Raw genomic sequence first — 21,712 nt, forward strand, 5'->3', positions numbered from 1 at the left:
ATACAATTTCCTCTTTTTTTTGTTTTGTTTGTTTTTTGATTCCTTGGAATAATTTCTTCCCAGTTAGAATGCCAGTATTACTTAGTATCCCTGCCTGTGAGAAGAGCTGGGATGTTAAACTAAATGAAACCAAGAGCTGTGAATTAGGAAAGAATAATTTTTTATTTTTATGCTTTGTGCGGATCAGGGTGTCTCCTTTCCTTTAGATTTCATTGTGCCCACTAGATTATATTTATCGACTGAATTAATGAATACGTGACTAGATGAAGAGATGGGTAAAAAAATAATTATAAACACACAGAAGTCAGGATAAAAGGTTATAAGAGATGTTTCTTTCATATTGTTTATTCATGATCTGATTTTTTTTAAGTTTTTAAAAGATTTTATTTTTTTAAAGATTTATTTAATTATTTGAGAGAGAGTGCAGGGGGTCGGGCCTGGGAGAGCAGGAGAGGGTCTTAAACACACTCTACTCTGAGTGCAGAGCCTGACATGGGGCTGATCTTCCAACCCTGAGATCACAACATGAGCCGAAACCAAAATTGGATGCTTAACCAACTGCACCTCAGAAGTGCCCCAAGATTTTATTTTACTTTTTTTTTTTTTTTTAAGATTTTATTTTACTTTTAAGTAATCTCTACACCCAACATGGAACTTGAACTCACAGACCCCAAGATCAAGAGTTGCAGGTTCCATGGACTGAGCCAGCCAGGCACCCCTTAAAGTTTCAATAAGCAGAACTTAAAAGATGCACACATTTATGCTGACAAAAGTCAGTATCAATTTTGATCCATAAAGCTTAATGTTGACAAGAAGTTAACATTATAACTTTTAAAAGTAAATCACCTTTTGGGGCATCTGTGTGGCTCAGTTGGTTAAGCGTCTACCTTTGGCTCAGGTCATGATCCCAGTGTCCTGAGATTGAGCCCCATGTCAGGCTCTCTCCTCAGCTGGGAGCCTGCTTTTCCCTCTGATTTCCCTTTCCATCTGCCTGGGGCTTTCCCTGCTTGTGCTCGCTCTCTCTGTGTCAAATAAATAAAATATTTTTAAAAAAGTAAATCATCTTTTAATTTTTTATTAAGCTTTTAATTTTAATTCCAGTATAGTTAACATAGAGTGTTCTATTAGTTTCAGGTGTATAACTTTTAAATTTTTAACCACTTCTGCAGTTACTGAAATGAAACCTGAATTAGGCTTTAGACTCCCCCTGCTGGGTAGGGATGGGGAAAAGAGCAGAAAACCTACACTCTGGATTTGAACAGTCACAGATTCCAGTGCCTTAATTGATATCTTTCAATTTTCATGTGTGTCCTCCACAGGGAGCATTTCCTGCTCGTTTGAAAAAAGTACTGATTGTGGGAGCGCCAATATGGTTCCGAGTGCCCTATTCCATCATCAGTCTCCTCCTGAAGGACAAAGTCCGGGAAAGGGTAAGGCAAGCTTTATTTTATTTGAAGGAGGTGACACACTTCCCATTTCTGCTGTTGAAACCTGCCAATTAATTTTTTACCTTCAATAGAATTCGTCTGGGCTGTCTCCTAAAGTGCTTTCTGCTTCTATTAGTGTATCCATTTATATTTTCTGCTTTATTCTTTACTCAGGTCAGTACAGGCTTCCTTTCCCACTGTACTGCAAGTTCCTTGAAGTTAGGAGCTAGACATAGTTTGTCTGGCACTCTCCCTCCATAGTATCTTGCATAAAGATAACAGTGAAGGAGTGTGTCCCATGGATAACTTAGGAATAACTACTCCTTCCAGAATTTAGCCTAGTGCTATACCTGTGTATTTAACAATCTCTAATAGAATTGCATTAATTGAACTGATGTTTGAATTTGTTCAACTGGAAATACTAATCTGTCCTTTGACCACCGGCGTGGTAGAGGAGAATCTCTCACTATAATTCTTTATATGTCTATTTCCATTCCTGGCATTTTCTCTTAAAACACCATGTTGCTTCCTAACTTCAAAAATGTTGTCTAAAAAAAAAAAAAGTGTTGTCTAAAATGATCTTTTTTTTTTTTTTTTTTTTTAAAGATTTTATTTATTTATTTGACAGACAGAGATCACAAGTAGGCAGAGAGGCAGGCAGAGAGAGAGAGGAAGGGAAGCAGACTCCCCGCTGAACGGAGAGCCCGATGCGGGGCTCGATCCCAGGACCCTGAGATCATGACCTGAGCCGAAGGCAGCAGCCTAACCCACTGAGCCACCCAGGCGCCCCGTCTAAAATGATCTTAATTCTGTTATTTTCTCCTGAGTGTTCCAGGACTGAAAGGTTTTGGTTTTATTCATTCATTCATTTCTCACCCTTGAAAGAAAGGGCATATGAAACATTGACGTAATCTGATTATAGTTGTTTTGAAATATTATTAGAGATTTTTGTAGTATAGAATTATGAGATTATATCAACAACAATGTGGATCTTTATAGCTGGGGAGACTTGTGTTGGAGAGGGGAAACTGAAGACGTTTGGCTTTGTGGAAGTACTTAGGGACCTAGTGATTGAGAGTAGGAGAAATATTTTCCAAGGTACTCTTTGATAGAACTCCTCAGGCAAATCCTTGAACTTGTTATAATAAGTATTAATGTGTATATAAACTTAAAATATAAGCACCTTTACAGTCCACGTTCTGGGCCCTGGGAATAAAAAATGGAGTGAGACTTTGTTTACCTGTACAGAGCTCATGTTCCTGATAGGGAACACACAGGTAGACATGAGGTAGACCCAGAGTTGAGAATATTGTATTGAGCAGTCAAGGAGGGCTTCACAGAAAAGGTGAGCTTTGTAGCTTGTCCATGGAGAGGCCAAGGAGGAAAAGAGCGCATTCTAAGAAGAGACAACAGCAAGACTTTATGTCAACTAGGCCAGTTTTGTTCAGTAAGGTTGTGTCTAAGCAGAGAGCAGAATTAGGATTACTTTTCTGGCAGTTTTCCTGGGCTACCCTGTTTCTGGGTCTAGTGTTATTTTCATAGAAAACTACCTTTGAGAACATCCATACTGATCTGTGAGTAAACCACCAGGCTTAGAGTTGGTTACCTTACTATGGGGTTGACCAAAAAAAATCACTACCTGTGCATTCCTAGTAATCAAAAAGGCAAATACCTGCATGAGATGTCACTGGGAAGCATTGTTAATAGTATAAAGGCTTTGTTCAGTGTACTTTCCTTTTGAGGTATATAAAAGGGCTCCCGCGACTTGTACCTGGCTTAGTCAGTAGAGTACATGACTCTTGATCTTGGGGTTGTGAGTTTGAGCCCCACGTTGTTGTTAAGTAGAGATTACTTAAAAATAAAATCTTTAAAAATGCAGGCGCAAATTACAGGAGTGTATGTAATATACATTATGGGAAGTCAGACCTTTGGGGAAATTATAGGACTTTAATCCCAGGCAGATGAAATGCAGTCTACTTCTTTTACAAGTGTACCATGTATTTCAAGCAAATCTCATCCTATTCTTCAAACCTAATGTAAACACATTTGTTCTTTATCTTCAGTGTCTATGTCTTTTTTTCCCTGTCCATACTAACATGGTTCTTTCTGGCTTTGCAGATTCAGATATTAAAGACATCTGAGGTCACCCAGCACCTGCCCAGGGAGTGCCTTCCAGAAAACCTGGGTGGGTACGTCAAAATTGACCTCGCATCTTGGAATTTCCAGTTCCTGCCCCAGATGAATGGCCACCCAGACCCCTTCGATGAGATCATCCTGTTCTCCCTCCCACCTGCCTTAGACTGGGACTCAGTACATGTTCCCGGCCCCCATGCCATGACCATCCAAGAGCTGATGGATTATGTTAGCACCAGGCAAAAGCGAGGGATATATGAGGAGTATGAAGACATTCGCCGTGAGAACCCTGTTGGGACTTTCCACTGTTCTATGTAAGTAAGAAAGGTTTGGACCGACAGTGGGTTACCAACATGCTACTGGTGCATGCTGGCAGCAGCTCCATCCACATCTCATTTCCTTAACAGAGGGTCTTGATTGTGTTAGGAGCATCACTCTTACTCAGATGGTGGTTCTCTCATCCAGAAACAGGCACCTCCTGCTCTGGTGCCTGATGCCAATACCCTATATTCTGAATTTCTGAAGGTCTTTAGTACCAGCAGGGGAGCCATGTAATAATGGATGCATTTAAGATATTTTTCTGAAATGCATGTGTTTGGGGGAAACAACAAAAATGTAGGTTCAAAAATGGAGGCTCTCAATTCCTGTTTTCATTGTGATCTCTGGTCCTTTTATTGGGCAGTTTCTTTCTAGAGCATTTATAGTATAACATTACTTTCTTAGGAGGGGTTCTGGTGCATTTAAAATAATCTACAGTCAGTAAGAGAAAAGAATTAACTCTTAGGAATTTGGCCTTTTGGGATTTTCCTTCTATCCAATTCTTACTACAGAACTACCTGGCTAGTTTATAACTGGTTCATAATTACTTGGTAACTATTGTTGGCCATAGGGCATAGATCATTTCTCTTAACTGCTCTCATTTTATACCCTGTTGTCACTGGCTGCTGCAGAAATTTCTGTTTCTGTGTTTAAAACTAGGGAACCTGTCCCAGGCTCAAGTTCCAGCATAGCCCAAAATCCCTTCTGTGGTTTATGCAGGTTATTTCTCTTGGCTACACCCCAGTTTTCCTGTATGTAATATATGATATTCGACTCTGATATCCACCTGCTTGTGTAGCTTAAATGTTTTAAGAATCCTTGATTCTGTGAATACCTCTTCCCCCTTGTAATTCCTGTCCAGCTTGGTCAGTGTACTGTAAAGAAGATGCAGGGAGAGAGGCTTAGCCAAAGGAAAGAGGGAAAAGAATGAGTTAGGAAACAGATAAAAGAAGAGAGAAGAAACACTTGAGAAGAAAGTCAATAGAGCAAAAATGCAAAGGGAAGAAAAAAAAAAAGGCAAGCAAACAGCATATATCAAAGTGGAACAGAGTATCTTTTTCTTCCACACAGCTATTTCTTTCTTACCAGTTTACAACCTCTGTATGTGTCCAGTCTTTGTCCCAACCAGTTCTTCCCCCTCTACTTTTGAATCAAGGAAGTATTATGGAGCTGAGAGGAGTATTGGGCTGCTCCAAGAGGATGCATACTTGTCGTGGGGATTCCTAACTTTGTTCTGGGGGCTTCTGCTGTGAGGTCCTTGAGATGTCATTTCTACCATCTTCCCCCTTCCCTCCATTAAAAAATCAGGTTTGGATTGTCCTCTTGGCATCACCCAAACCAGCCATCATGTTATAATCAGAGATTACTTTTCAGTCCTCTGGAAAGTCTTTTTAGTCTTGTCCCTTGTTGAATGAATGAGTCTCCCACTTCAGGAGCTAGAACCCAGAATCCAAATTAGCTCGAGGTCTCTGTCTTATACTAAGTTCCAGTAAAACTGCTTATACAGAACAAACTATGTCTCCTTTGGATTTCTGGATTATGAAATAGATATCAGAGTACTCATTGTTGTCCAGGATGCCCGTGGACCAAGAAACTTTCTTTCTCTTTTTTCTTCTCCCCTATACCATGTTTTGAAAATGATATTTTAAAATTTATCTTTTTATTATTATTGTAGATTCCCATGAAGTTGTAAGAAATAATACAGCGAGATCACATGTACCCTTTCCAGAATTTTCCCATGGTGCTATCTTCTATATAAATACAGGATAGTATAGTATCACAACTAGGATATTGATATTAGTATCCACCAGTCTTATTCAGATTTCCCCAGTTTTAGAGTGTGTGTATGTATTTAGTTCCAGGTGACTTTTAGCCCACATGTTGGTTTGTATATCCATCACCACAGTCAAGATACAGATGAATTACATCATCACATACCTCAGTCCCACCCCTCCCCATCCCTAACCCTTGCAACCACTAATCTGGTCTCTGTTACTATAGTTTTTTCATTTCAAGAATGTTCTTATATGAATAGAAATTACACCATATGTAACCTTTTAGGATTGGCTTTTTTCCCTCAGTATAATGCCTTGGAGATTCACCCAAGTTGTTGTTACGTGTATTGATAGTTCATCCTTTTTATTGCTAAGTACTATTCCATGGTATGATTAGTTTGTTTAACTGTTCGCCTGTTAAAGGACATCTAGGTTATTTAGAGTTTCTGGCACCTACAAGTAAAGCTGCTATGAATGATTGTATCTGGGTTTTGTATGAACATACGTTTGCATTGCTCTGGGATAAATGTCCAAGAGTGTGATGGTCATAAGGTAATTAGATGTTTAGTTTGATGAGAAACTGCCCAGGTGTACCATTCAATGTACCCTTAGCAATGTCTGAATGATCCAGTTTCTTGGCATCCTCACCAGCATTTGCTCTTGCCACCACCATTTTTTTAGTTGTCATAATTGGTGTGTAATAGATTGGTATAATTTACATTTCCCTAATAGTTAATGATATCAAGCATCTTTTCATGTGCTTATTTACCCTCTGTATATTCTCTTTGCAAAATGTCATGCTTTTTTCCCATTTTTTTTTTTAAGATTTTATTTATTTATTTGACGAGAGAGACACACAGCAAGAGAGGGAACACAAGCAAGGGGAGTGGGAGAGGGAGAAGCAGGCTTCCCGCTGAGCAGGGAGCCCATGTGGGGCTTGATCCCAGGACCCTGGGATCATGAACTCAGCCGAAGGCAGACACCCAGTGACTGAGCCACCCAGGCACCCCTCAATTTGGACTTTTTTTTTTAAGATTTTATTTATTTATCTGACAGAGAGAGACATAGTGAGGGAGGAACACAAGCAGGGGAGCAGCAGAGGGAGAGGGAGAAGCAGGCTTCCTGCCAAGCAGAGAGGCCTACGTGGAGCTCGATCCCAGGACCCTGGGATCATGACCTGAGCTGAAGGCAAATGTTTAACGACCAAGCTACCCAGGCACCCCTCAATTTGGACTTTTTATTAAACTATTGAGATTTGCGTTTTTAAATATATTCTAGATATGGGTTCTTGGTTGGATACATGGTTTGTGTTTTGTTTTGTTTCGTTTTTTGTCTGTAGCTTGTCTTTTCATCCTCTTAACATGGTTGCTGGTGAAGCACAAGTTGTAGTCTGATGAAATCCTTTAATCAGGGTTCCCTTGTATGGATCACACTCTTGACGCCAAATCTAAGAACACCTAACCCTAAATTCCAAAGATTTTCTCCTTTTTTTCTAAACATTTTTAGTGTTATATTTCACATTTATTTAAGTCTGTGATCTGTTTGAATTAATTTTTGTATAGGATGTAAGATTTAGGTTGATATTGATGTTGTGTGTGTGTATGCACACATGCACTTTAGCGTGCTTGTAGATATCCAGTTGCTCCAGCACCGTTTGCTGAAAAAATCCTTCCTCCATTGAATTATTCTTGGGATTTTGTAAAATATCAGTTGGACTTATTTGTGTGGGAAGAGGGAATTTTTTAAAATATGGAAAAATACAGAGTATAACATGATAAATGACTATGTTCCTGTCACCAGAATTAGTACTGACAATTTTTAATATTTTGTCATATTTGCTCCATCTTTTTTTGTTATAGAAAAGAAAGAATTCATTGTAAATGCCTTCCAGTCCTCACCCTCAGTTCTCCCCTATTCGCCAGAAGCTGTCACTACTATGAATATGGTGCATTTTCCTTCCAGACTATTTTGTTTATTCTGTTACATATTTGTTGGTAGCTATGAATAATAGAATATTATTTTATATTAGAGTGGTATTTATATTTTAGTAATTTTTTTGCTTCGTCAATATATATACTTTTTTCCCCCCAAAACAAAATAGTACCAAAGAATAGGAATGATAAAATTAATGGCAATCCTCTGCCTTACCCTTGGTTCCTCTAGGTATCCATTTTCAACTCTTAGTAGCTGTTTCTTCTGATATTTCTTCTTTGATTCTAAATAAAATGCTTATAATACTCTTCATTGATTTTTATGTTAGGTAAGCATTTGGTTCTTATACCTTGTCTTCAGTTCACTTTTGACTGTTTTTCCAATAAAATAATGTCATATTTTTAATTAAGTCAGTAGTTACTATGTACATTATTATGACTATGTAAATTTTTCCACAGCAGAACTAGATGGGCTTCTATAAAATAAAATATATTAAATTTTATCAATTCAGTTTTTTGTTTCTTCTGGAGTTAATTACCTAACTTTTTTTTAAGATTTTATGTATGTATTTAAGAGAGAGGGAAAGAGCACAGAGAGAGAGGGAGAAGCAGACTCCCCACCAAGCAGGGAGCCCGATGTGTGGGGCTTGATCCCAGGACCCTGAGATCCTGAGCTGAAGGCAGACATTTAACTGACTGAGCCACTCAGGTGTCCCAGTTACCTAAATTTTTCGTTTGTTCTTAGTTTTCCATGTTCCTATCTTTATTTTTTTCCCTATGCTTAATCGAATTTATTTTATACTATTATTAGTATTTTCTAAGTGGTCAAATATATCAGATTATGAATTGATTGTTTTTTGTTCCCCCCTGGAGACCTCATTTCCAGAACTTTTTGGGCTTTTTGCTCCAGTCTAAACTGAGGTTGATGTTGTCTGGACTTTTTCCTGATTTCTGCCCCCATTTTCCTTTATTGGCTCTGTTTCCTGAGTCCCCCATCTTCTTTCTTTACTTACGTTTTGTTAGAGCACAGAATTCTAGGTTGGAAATAATGAAATAATTGTACCACAGAATTTTTAAAACAATCCCTTTCTAATAAGTGGCAATGCAACTAAACAGCGTGATGTTATTCTTATTCCTTCTCAAGTCGTTTAGGACATTTTTAGATAATCTCTGTCTTTCCATTTAAAAAATTTCACAGTGATATGCCTTGCTTAATGTGGGTCCTTTTTTTCGTTCATTTTGTTGGGTGCTTGATACCTTCTTTCACTGTGAAGGCTTGTGTTCTTTAGTTCTAGGACTTTTTCTTTTTTACATTAGCTGTTTTTCATTCTCTCTTTCCTTGTATTGTGCCAGTTCTCTCTCTCTGGACTATATCAGTCTGGTTGGATCTCTTAGATCAGAGATTGACAGACTCTCTTGAAGGGCAAAATAGTAAATATTTTAGGCTTGTGGGCCTTTACAATCTTTATTTATTTATTTTTTTTAAAGATTTATTTATTTGACAGAGAGGTCACAAGTAGGCAGAGAGGCAGGCAGAGAGAGAGGGGGAAGCAGACTCCCCGCTGAGCAGAGAGCCCAGTGTGGGGCTCGATCCCAGGATGCTGAGATCATGACCTGAGCCGAAGGCAGAGGCTTAACCCACTGAGCCATCCAGGCGCCCGCCTTTGCCATCTTTATTGCAAGTTTAATCAACTCTGCCATTATAGTGTAAAAGAAGTCATAGACAGTACTAAACTGACAGGCTTAGTTGTGTTTCAGTAAAACTCTTATTTACAAAAACAGGTTGGCCAGGCTGTAGTTGCTGACTCCTGCTCTAGAATGATTGTCTTATTTTGTTAATTTTTTTCTCACCACTTTGACTTTTTGTTTTACTCTGGAAAATTTCTTCAACTTTCTTTTCCATCTCTCTTATTGAAGTTTTTACTTTGGATAGCATATTTATTTTCCAAGAGCTTTTCTTCTCTGTTCCTTTCTTATAGCATCCTGTTCTTATTTCATAGATACAGTATCTTTTTCTCTCTGAGGGTATTAATTATAGTCTTTTATTTATTTTTTTTTAAAGATTTTATTTATTTGACAGAGACAGACACAATGAGAGGGGAAATACAAGAAGGGGGAGTGGGAGAGGGAGAAGCAAGGTTCCCGCTTAATGGGGAGCCCCATGTGAGGCTCATTCCCATGTCTCTGGGATCATGACCTGGGCTGAAGGCCGGTGCATAACAACTGAGCCACCCAGGTGCCCCTAATTATAGTCTTTTAGAACTTACTTTTTCTTACTGACTCTCTCTTGTGCTTTTTCCTTACTATGTGTTTGATTGGTCTCTTTTTTGTGTTGGAGCTTTCTGTAATTATCTGGAGATCTCTGGCTGTTAATTTACATTATGGGGGGGTTCCTTAAAAGCTGCTTGGAAATGCTCTTTGTGTGAGTGATCCATAAATTTAAATGATCAGCTAGCTTGTTGTTGATGTACTCCAGGTGACAGAATTCTATCACATAAGGCTATTCACTTTCTCCAGAGAGGAATTCTTTACTTTCTTGCTTGGGAGGGTCCAAGCTTGATACAAATATAGGACAGGAGAGGACAGGGCAGGGAATTCTCAGTATCATTCAGATTTTCATTTATTCCTCTGTAATTAACCCTGTGCCTCACCTTGCTTTCCAGGGTGTGGGAGTGGTGAGAGTGAGTCATTGTGTCTCTCTGTAGATACCTCTGTGGGTCCTAGTTTTCTGCATTTGACCAAGGCAGCCAATATTCCTCCATCTGTTTTCTGTCTGCCAAATGGATTTCACTCTTTGTCTGCGGATGTCTGCCATCATTTAGGGGTTTGTACTGATTAGTGCCTTTATTGTGATTTTACTAGATGGAGTGGAGTTAAACATATGCTGTCAACCTACCATGTTAAACTAGAACTTAGGTTTCTTAGCAGCCTGATTTTTTTTTTGGTGCTGTCTATACCCCTATTTCCCTGTCATTTTCTCTTTCTTTCTTTTTTTTTTTTTTAAAGATTTTATTTATTTATTTGACAGACAGAGATCACAAGTAGGCAGAGAGGCAGGCAGAGAGAGAAGGGGGAAGCAGACTCCCTGCCGAGCAAGGAGCCAGACTTGGGGCTCGATCCCAGGACCCCGGGATCACGACCTGCGCTGAAGGCAGAGGCCCAACCCACTGAGCCACCCAGGCACCCCTCATTTTCTCTTTCAAATGAAAATATCTTTATTTGCCCAGGAATACATACATACTAAAAATGTTAAATGGGCGTCTGGGTGGCTCAGTGGGTTAAGCCGCTGCCTTCGGCTCAGGTCATGATCTCAGGGTCCTGGGATCGTGTCCCGCATCGGGCTCTTTGCTCAGCAGGGAGCCTGCTTCCCTCTCTATCTCTCTCCCTGCCTCTCTGCCTACTTGTGATCTCTCTCTGTCAAATAAATAAATAAAATCTTTAAAAAAAAAAAGTTAAATGAGGGGAGGCTGGGTGGCTCAGTCATTAAGCATCTGCCTTTGGCTCAGGTCATGATCCCAGAGCCCTGCATCAGGCTCCCTGCTCACTGCTTCTCCCTCTCCCACTCCCCCTGCTGTGTTCCCTCTCTCCCTGTCACTTTCTCTGTCAAATAAATAAGTAAAATCTTAAAAAAAAAATGTTAAATGATACAGAATATGGATAGATTAGATCATTGCTCCATGTCTTCAACACCAACGGTAACGGTCACCCACCTTTGCGTCGCTGGACTTTGTATGTACACATACACACTGCTTCCACCTTTTCTGTCTTTGTTTTAGTTTGTCTGTTTCATTTTCTTCAGGTCTCCAGGAAACCTAGAGAAGAACCGCTATGGGGATGTACCCTGCCTGGACCAAACAAGAGTGAAATTGACCAAACGAAGTGGTCACACTCAGGTACACACATAAGTGCTATCTTTTCAGGAGCACTGAGGGAAATTTTCCAAAGTGAAACTTACTAATGCCATAGTAGAAAGAACATGAACTCTACACCAGAGAGATCAGGTTGGAGTTTTAACTTTGCTATGTATGAGTTAGTCTGTTACCATAAGCAAGTCCTTATAAGTCCATCTCACAGGACTGAGTGGAAATTAAATGGAAAAATTTATGTAAATGCTGATAGCGCAAGGTCTGGTATATCATAGGTGCTTGATATAAATGTCAATTATTTCTCCTTTCACTCCTTAGTTGTAAAATTTTAGTCCTGTTATCCACCATATTTGTGAATGTATATGTATCAATACGGGGCAACTCTAATTAAAGTGACCTGTGATTTTGCCACCTAGAAGATCTAAAAATAATTTTGGACAACTAGTGTACACATAAGTATCTAGAGATTGAGTTGAAATGGTCAAGTAATTATATTATTTAATATACTAATTTGATCATATCTTTTCATATTAAAAATCACATATGTATATATTAGTATAGACATTTAGTGAAATTCTTCACCTGCACCTTTAACATCAGTGTCTTTGTCCTCATTTGAGCCACTTCCTGAGTCAATCTAACAGTTTTCCAGAGCACACAGTTTTTACTTCTTTTTAAGTATATGGTATTGTCATTGAAAAATTTATCCTAAACCAGGAAAGTCTATTAGCATAACATTAACACAGTTTATCCTTCCATTCATCCTGTATCCCATGTATTTTCTGTAGCATTATTCGCGTACTCTTTTTTAAAGTCCTCTTCACAGCAACATCCAACACTTAGAATTTTGAGGTCAGCAACCAAGTATGTGTTATATTTCTTCTTTTTCCTTTGAATACGCCAGTTCTGTCTGGTGCCCTCCATATGCATCAAAAAAACAGGATTGATTGAGGCCATTGTTCAAAGTAAAGGAATTTAAATAGTGCCCCTTTAACATGGACACACACTATAGGAGCTTGTAACATCCCCTCTCTTTTTTCTGGGGGATAATTTTGGGAAAATTATTGCCTTGTATTTGGGTATATATGATACGTGGATTGGGATCCTAGGATCATGGTTTTAACCCTTTTGACCCTACGTTTCCAGTATATAAACTGAATTCAATTGCTTCTTGGCCTTTTGGCTAAAATGTATAAACTGAATTCATAGCCCTGCCCAGGACCCTTACAAAAGGGTTTTCCTGCAGGAGCATTAGCTCAGAGTCTGGCCAGCTTAGGGCAAGTTCATGACTATTACTGAGATCATCAAGTATATACTCTGAAGGAGTGGAGTATAATGGTTGAGTTGGGACTCTGGAGTCAGATAGCGGTATTTATCTGTCTTCTTGACTGCTGTGTCTCCAGTACCTAGAACAGTACATATCAGGCCTTCAGTAAATTATTTCTGAAGGAATTAGTGAATCCCAGTATACCACCAGACTGTTCCAGTCATCCTATGATTAATCTAAAGATCATCACTTGAATTAAACTCCTTTCATTACTGCAGACATTGGCAGGAGCTTTATTTCTACAATAAATGGTGGATTCAGGTTTATTAGTGAATTGGTCACCAGATTTGCTCCTGGAATTATAAAGCTATTAGTCACAGTTTCTATTGAATGTGGCCCATAACATCATGTACTTGGTTTGATTCTCTGCTATTTCAGTTTTCCCCCCAGTCTATACTTTATGTCTAAGGTCATTTTCAGTTTTAATTTCTGATTATTCTTCTGAAATTGCTGATTTTTATTCCCAGTGCTCTCAAAGACGAGGATACTGAAAGCTTGTATACTTAGTTATAAAGAAATAGTAAGTCTCCATTAAAGTAGTGATAATTTCTTTTTAAAGCATGAAGGTAGCTCCAAGAGTAACAGCTTATACATTACTTACAGAATAGTGTCGACTGGCTTGTACCAGGTAAATCCTTTGTATTTTTCTGTGCCTTCTTGCCTGGGTCCCACAGGGTATAGCACTTGAATGTGCCAGGCTGAGCAGAAGATAGCTTTGGCGGACTATAGTGGGCCCTGGATTGTGCAGCCTGGTTGGGAGTGATTGAGGCTTTTAGCTTGCTGGATCTGCTGCAGGTGGTCCCTTAGCTCAGTGAAGATGTCTTAGTCAGTAGAACACTAGTAGTATGAGGTTAGTATCGACTGCTGTGGAAGGAGAAAGCAGGAAACTCTTGCCTAAATAATTAGTAATAGGGGAACCTGGGTGGCTCGGTCCTTAAGCATCTGCCTTCGGCTCAGGTCATGATCCCAGGGTCGTGGGATCAAGCCCCGCTTCAGGCTCCCTGCTCAGTGGGGAGTCTGCTTCTCCCTCTTCCATTCTCCCTGCTTGTGTTCCCTCTCTTGCTGTCTGTCAAATAAATAAAAATCTTTAAAAATAAATAAATAAATAGTGATAGGATAAGTTGGTAGACTGACTGGCTAACCGACACATATCCAAGTAATGTGGGTTTGACCATGAGGTGGAGAAGCCTTCTGAGGGTGGCTGTGGATACTGACAATTCAGACTGCCCTCCCCAAGTGATGGAACTCAGTGGAGAGAAGGTGACAGGTTTAGGGAGTCACTCTGACTTCCTAGAGTGGAGTGGAGTATGAATTTTCTCTAATTTGACATTGAAACTTTTTGTCTTTGTCCTCCTATGCCCCTCCACACGGTCTGCTATTCATAGTACCTGCTAGATACTCTCAACTAGTTATACTGTGACTTGATACTGTAGCCGCATCTGTGGTTTTCTTCTATCAGCTTGGATTGTCAGCAAGGGTGTTGGCAAAGATCTTGTGAAAAGGTATAATAAAAATAATAAAAGTTAAAATCCTATTTAATTTCCCTGATAGCTAATGATGTTGAAATACAACTGAGGACACTAGGAGATGAGACACGTCTCCCAGAAGACAGTGAGTCAAGATCTGTTCACTGAGGCTTCTCTAAATCTGTCTGGCTGTTGCTTTGTGTCAATTCAGGTAGTAAAGGAACCTGGGAGTTTGGCCAATGCTGTTGATGGTGCTAGATATGAGGTAGAGCTTTCTTCCTTCTCCAGTCACACTTCGCCTTTTGTGTGTGACAGCAGAGACAGGATGTTTCTGCTCAGGGTGCTTGGCTTGCCTCCCTTTTGGTTTTGAACCAATGCTGCAAATCTTAATGGACTCCTTTTTTGGTAAATAACAGCTTTATTGAGATGTAATTCACATACCATACAATTTGCCCATTTAAAGTATATAGGGGCACCCGGGTGGCTTAGTTGGTTGAGCGTCCAACTCCTGATTTCGGCTCAGGTCATGATCTCAGGGTTCTTGGCTTGAGCCCCACGTCTGGTTTTGCACTTGGTGGAGGGGGCGGGGTTGTTCTTCTTGGGATTCTTTCTCTCCTTTTTCCTCTGCCTCTCACCCTATTCAAGTGCACACATATTCTCTCTCTCTCTCTCTAATAAATAAATAAAATCTTAAAAAAATTAAGTGTATTATTCAGTAATTTGGTTTTTGTCCTTTTTTAAAAGATAGATTATTTATTTACTTAGACAGCACAGGTGCTTGCAAGTGGGGGGAGGAGCAGAGGAGAGACTCTCCCACAGACCCCCTTCTGAGTGTGGAGCCCACAGTGGGGCTCATTTCTTGACTGTGAGATCATGACCTGAGCTGAAAGCAAGAGTTGGACACTGAACTGACTGAGCCACCCAGGTGCCCCTAGTTCAGTGCTTTTTAAATATATTCACAGTGAATATTTAATATATTCACCACCATAGTCAACTTTAGAACATTTTTATCACCTGAAACAGGAACTCCATACCCTTGACAGTCAAATCCCATTTTCTCCCAGTCTGTGTGCTTTCTGTCTCTATGGATTTGCCTATTTTGGACGTTTCGTATAAATGGAATGATACAACATGTAGCCTTTGTGTCTGGCTTCTTTCACTTAGCATGTTTTCAAGGTTCGTCCGTGTTGTAGCATGTGTCAGTACTTCACTCCATTTTATTGCTAAAAAATACTCAGTTGTATGGCTAGGCACCTTTATTTATCCATTCATCAGGTGAATACCATTTGAGTTGTTTCCGTTTTGGGCTATTATGAATAATGCTGCTATGAATATTTGTGTGCAAGTTTTTCTGTGGACATGTATTTTCCTTTCCCTCAGGAGTGAAATTGCTGGGTCATATGGTAACTCTGTGTTTAACCTTTTGAAGAATTGCCAGACTGTTTTCCAACATGACTGGACCATTTTACATTCCCCCTAGGGATATATGAGGGTACTAGTTTTTACACATTTTTGTCAACATTTGTTATTATCCATCTTGTACCTGTAACCATCCTAATGGGTATGAAGTGGTATCTCCTCAGGTTTTGACTTTTCAGTTTTGTGTGTGTGTGTGTGTGTGTGTGTGTGTGTGTGTGTGTTTTAAGAATTTATTTATTTATTTGACAGAGATCACAAGTAGGCAGAGAGGCAGGCAGAGAGAGAGAGAGGAGGAAGCAGGCTCCCTGCTGAGCAGATAGCCTGATGCAGGACTCAATCCCAGGACCCTGAGATCATGACCTGAGCCAAAGGCAGAGGCTTAATCCACTGAGCCACTCAGGCGCCCCAGTTTTGCGTTGTTTTTTTTTTTGTTTTTTTTTTTTTAAGTAGTGTCCATGCCCAGAGCAAAGCTCAACATGGGACTTGAACTCACTCAGTGAGGGCAGGATCTGAGCTGAGAACAGGAGTTGGATGCTCAACCCAGGTACCCCTCATTATGGTTTTAATTTGCAATTCCTTGATGGCTAATGATATTGAGTGTGTTTTCATGTGCTTATTGGCCATTTGTATATCTTCTTTGGAGAAATGGCTATTAAGATCCTTTGTCCATTTTACTTTTAGTTGTTTTTTTTTTTTTTTTTAAGATTTTTAAAATTTATTTATTTGACAGAGACACAGCGAGAAGGAATACAAGCAGGGTGAGTGGAAGAGGGAGAAGCAGACTTCCCTCTGAGCAGGGAGCCCAGTGTGGGTCTGGAGCCCATGTGGGTCTCAATCCTAGGACTCTGGGATCATCACCTGAGCCAAAGGCAGACACTTAACGACTGAGCCACTCAGGTGCCCCTAGTTTTTTTGTTTTTGTTTTTGTTTTGTTTTTTTAAGTAGGCTCTACACCGGCATGGAGCTCAATGTAGGGCTTGAACTCATCACCCTGAGATCATGACCTAAACTGAGATCAAGAGTCAGATGTTTAACTGATTGAGCCACACAGGTGCCCCCCTTTAAAACTGGGTTGTCTTTTTGCTGTTGAATTATAAGAGTTCTTTATATTTTCTAGATGTAAGTCCCTTATCAAATATGTGCATTCTGTAGGTGGTTTTACTTTCTTGATGGTGTCTTTTTTTTTTTTTTTTTAAGATTTATTTATTTATTTATTTGAGAAAGAGAGAGATCACAGGCAGGCAGAGTCAGGCAGAGAGAGAGGGAAGCAGGCTCCCCACCAAGCAGAGAGCCCGATGCAGGGCTCGATCCCAGGACCCTGAGATCACGACCTGAGCCGAAGGTAGAGGCTCAACCCACTGAGCCACCCAGGCACCCCTTGATGGTGTCTTTTGAAGCACATAGTTTTTAATTTTAATGTAGTCCAGTTAACCTGTTTTTTCTTTTACTGCTTGTACTTTTGATGTCATATCTAAGAAGGCTTTACCTAACCCAAAGTCACAAAGATTTAATCCTACATTTTCTTCCAAGAGTTTTATAATTTAAGCTTTTTTTTTTTTTTTTTTAAAGATTTTATTTATTTATTTGACAGACAGAGATCACAAGTAGATAGAGAGGCAGGCAGAGAGAGAGAGAGAGAGGGAGGGAAGCAGGCTCCCTGCTGAGCAGAGAGCCCGATGCGGGACTCGATCCCAGGACCCTGAGATCATGACCTGAGCCGAAGGCAGCGGCTTAACCCACTGAGCCACCCAGGCGCCCCTAAGCTTTTTTTTTTTTAAAGATTTTATTTATCTATTTGTCAGAGAGAGCACAAGCAGGCAAAGTGGCAGGCAGAGGCAGAGAGAGAAACAGGCTCCCTCCGAGCAAGGAGCCCCATGTGGCACTCGATCCCAGGACCCTGGGATCATGACCTGAGCCAAAGGCAGTGGCTTAACTGACTGAGCCACCCAGGCATCCCTATAATTTTAGCTCTTAACATTAGGTCTGTGATCCATTTTGAGTCAGTTTTTGTGTTCAGTGTGAGGAATAGACCAGCTTGATTTTTTTTTCCTGTGCGTGGATATCCCATTGTTCCAGTGACATTCGTAGAAGCAAAGTTTTTTGTTTTTTTTTTTTTTAAGATTTTATTTATTTTTTGACAGAGACAGTGACAGAGGGAACACAAGCAGGGGGTATGGGAGAGGGAGAAGCAGGCTTCCTGCCAAGCAGGGAGCCCAATGCAGGGCTCTATCCCAGGACCCAGGATCATGACCTGAGCCAAAGGCAGAGGCTTAACGACTTAGCCACCCAGGCACCCCTGTAGAAGCAAAGTTTTGAATTGATCCTTTTGCTCCTCACAGTCTTCCTGACAGGAAGAGAATATCTACATCTTGGGTTTTATTTACCTAGTACAAAATTTTCCCACCCAAATGGTGTATTTCACACAGCTGCAATGATATTTCCTTCTTTATCATTAGACAGATTACATCAATGCCAGTTTCATGGATGGCTACAAGCAGAAGAATGCTTACATTGGTACGCAAGGTAAGTTAGGATGCTCCTTACAAGTTGGTTTTATGTCATCTACCTATGATTTCTTGTACCTGATGATTGCATACTTTTTGAAGGCTATGGTAATTTGAGGTGATGTTGTTGTCACTAGATCCCAGCCTTTCATAATGATTGGGGGTTATTGAGGAAGGCAGAGGAGAGGTATAGAGTTTCTGTACCAGATATGCCTGGAAACTCACTGCATAGAGATAAACTGGAGATTTGAACATACAACACTACTACAAGTTTTAGGATTATGCATTGCCAACCTATGGGAATGGGACATCAGAACTCACTGGCCTGTGAAATGTTCTTTATGTCCAATAGGAGGCCAGGAATTGCAGTAGGACTTCTCAAAGATTGAGTCCAGTCTGTGAAAGGGTGTTGCTGTCCTAAGTGATTTTTGCTTGTTCTTGTAAATCAGAGAGCACCCAGAAGTCTTCTGATATGAATAGTCTATACTAGGTCTAACAGTGAAGATTTCAGACGGAGTTTCTACAAATGCTTCTGTAGGCCCCAGTATTCCTCCTAACCTGGCCTCGGCCATCTCAAGGAGAATTCCAAGTTGCCTTCAAAGAGGGTGGGGAGAGATCACAACACAGGAGGATATAAGAGGCTACCCTATGGGCTTTAGGTCCTTTGGCCATTGCAGAGCATGACCAGCAAAAGATCTGGCAGATATCTCCTTAGCAAGTGATCAACTTAGTATCACCAATAATAGGTAGATATTATGCCTCTGTTGTGATATAGTGAGAATTATACAACATAACCTTTATTGTTTGTTGTCAGTGTTGAAGTCTGAATCGTGAAAAGTAAACCAGACAAATCCAGGTGGGATGGTGGGACATACTATTAGAAAACTGGCTTAGACTCTTCAAAGTTAAAGCCATGAAAAACAAAAGCAGGGAACTGTTCTAGATTAAAGGAGACCAAAGAGACATGATAACCAAAGGCATGTGCCCATTATTGGAACTTCAGTTTAGAGAAGAAAACTATTAAGGACAAACTTGGGATAAATGGAGACTATAAGTTAGATAATATTATTGTATCAGTGTTTAATTGGTTCAGTGTGACAATGGTATTGTTCTATAGGAGAAAGTCCTTGTTCTTCTAAATGTGTGCCCAAGTATTTAGGAAGAAAAGGTCATAATTTCTGGAACTAACTTTTAAATAGCTACAAAATAAAAAGTATATGTATTTATATATATAGAGAGAAATAAATCTTGTAATGATAGCTAAAAATCATAGCTTTTGAGCTAAAGAATTTATGAGTACATTGTAGTATTCTTCCAACTTTTCATTGGTTTCAAATTTTTCAAATTTGATATATTTTTAATTGGTCTTATGGTCACAAGTTTATATTCCGCCCCCCCCCCCCGCCCCGGAGGGACCACTCCCTCCAAAGGGAGTCCTTTTAAGACCCTAAGAAGAAGTTAGAATTATCAGGAAAAAATTTTGGCATATACAATATGATATGATCTGCCTGAGAGTAGGGGCTTTGTTGAGGAGGATGGCTTTGGCAGATTAGGTTTATGGCAGATAAGGATTGGCTCAAGGGTACCCCAGAATGCTTCCTCCTCCAGGTTTAGAAGGCAAAGCTACCCTTTGGGGTTGCAGGAATTGGATTCTTTAGGGTGGCTTTGAAGGCCCTATCCAGAAGAAACTCTCCTAAGAGCATGAGAGGACATTTTTTTTTTTAAGATTTTATTTTATTTATTTGACAGACAGAGATCACAAGTAGGCAGAGAGGCAGGCAGAGAGGGGGAAGCAGGCTCCCCACTGAGCAGAGAGCCTGATGTGGGGCTCGATCCAGGACCCCAGAATCATGGCCTGAGCCGAAGGCAGAGGCTTTAACCCACTGAGCCACCCAGGTGCCCCGAGAGAGAAATTTTGAGTCAAGCACAGATCACCTTTAGACAGCATCAGTACTCTCTTAGGACTGGAAGATGGGGTCCTGTGATGTGGAAAAGGCTAATTTGATTTGCCTGGCTAACTTTCTTGGCTATATTCAGTATTTTGATTCTTATAATACATTTCTACTAATAATATCTATTATCTGTTGAGAGTATCTATTATATATCAGGCTTATAATCTTAATCTAATTATTACAGACTTCAAAGAGAACTTATTAATCCATGAACAAACCCAAAGAGGTTCGGCGATCTTGTATCACACAGCTAGTAAGTGGCAGAGCCAGTATTTGAGAGTATGTCTGATTCAGAAGTCCTTGTAAGCCAAGCCAGAGGATTGTTGTGCCCATGTCAGCATAAACCACTGACTTGAGTTCTTTAGAAAAGTTGACTGTTAAAGAGTAATCTGGGAAGTGCAGCATTCTCTCCTAAATCTCTTTTATGCCTTGGAAGAAATTATGACCCCTCTTTGCCAAGCCTGAGTCTGAGTGTGATCTGGGTTGTTAGGTGCTCTGATTGGCAACAGCATTTTTGCCAGTGATTTGAAGGTGGAAAGTAAAGCATAGGAGTGCTGCTGTGGTGCAGGATAGTAGGATGTGGACAAGGCCAGGGTCAGTGATATGGAAAGGGAGTTCTCACTATCTTCTTCACATGCATACTATGGTAATGTAAGTGCATTGTAGAAAATTTAAAAGATAGAGATGAAATTCACTCATAACCCTGAGACCAAGAGATAATGTTAACATTCTATAGTGTCTCCTTCCAGACTGTTCTCTTTCTTTCTTTCCTTTTTTTTAAGATTTTATTTATTTATTTGATAGAAATCACAAGTAGCCAGAGAGGCAGGCAGAGAGAAAGGAGGGGAAGCAGGCTCCCTGCTGAGCACAGAGCCCAATGTGGGGCTAGATCCCAGGACTGTGAGATCATGACCTGAGCCGAAGGCAGAGGCTTTAACCCACTGAGCCACACAGGTGCCCCCAAACTGTTTTCTGTACAAATAGATGTAGACATATAAAATATCTAACAAGGTGGATTCTATCTACTTGTTACCTAAAAAGGTAACAAGTGAACAAAAGTTCATTTGATGGTATCTTGTGAATACCTTTCCAGAGCAAAAATAATAATCTTACAACATTGCCTTTATGGATTACTTAAACCGGGGATATGCCGTAATTTAACAGCCCTCTCTTGGTAGACATTTAGCTTGCTTCCAAGACCTCACATGATTTTGGCAGTGTTCATTTCTGCCAAGAGGGAATTCTAGTGTCATAAAACATTAATGCTACTAAAAGGCTTTAGCAAAAATGGTAGTAAAACCAGCAGACTTCCAGGACAAAATCAACCCTTGATATTGCCCTTCTTCCCTGAAAGCAGAGGAGGAAGAAGGACTAGGAAAGTACAGGGAATTATCCCAAGTTGTTATTTCCTTGATTTAAAGGGAGTTGGTGGCCCACAAGTATCTTCAAAGTTTCCCCTGAGTGCCCAGCCCTGTGAAGGTTCTAACTCTAAAAGGAGAACTTGACAATGTGGCTATTACCCTCAGCACCATGTTTGCTGAGATGAGATTTTTCTTACAAACTAAAGTGATTCATATAAGACCACATACATTAA

General features: G+C 40.0%; 1 protein-coding gene across 1 annotated transcript in view; it reads left to right on the top strand.

Moving 5' to 3' along the window:
• The window catches only part of PTPN9 (protein tyrosine phosphatase non-receptor type 9), an 87,625-nt gene that overhangs the window by 59,145 nt on the left and 6,768 nt on the right, over positions 1-21,712 (top strand). The window contains exons 6-9 of the mRNA XM_046007676.1: positions 1,320-1,430; positions 3,546-3,874; positions 11,384-11,477; positions 18,119-18,185. Coding sequence (XP_045863632.1) covers positions 1,320-1,430; positions 3,546-3,874; positions 11,384-11,477; positions 18,119-18,185 — 601 coding nt within the window. The remainder of the gene's footprint in view (positions 1-1,319; positions 1,431-3,545; positions 3,875-11,383; positions 11,478-18,118; positions 18,186-21,712) is intronic.

Source organism: Meles meles, chromosome 6, assembly GCF_922984935.1.
Source record: "Meles meles chromosome 6, mMelMel3.1 paternal haplotype, whole genome shotgun sequence".
In the NCBI taxonomy this organism is placed as follows: domain Eukaryota; kingdom Metazoa; phylum Chordata; class Mammalia; order Carnivora; family Mustelidae; genus Meles; species Meles meles.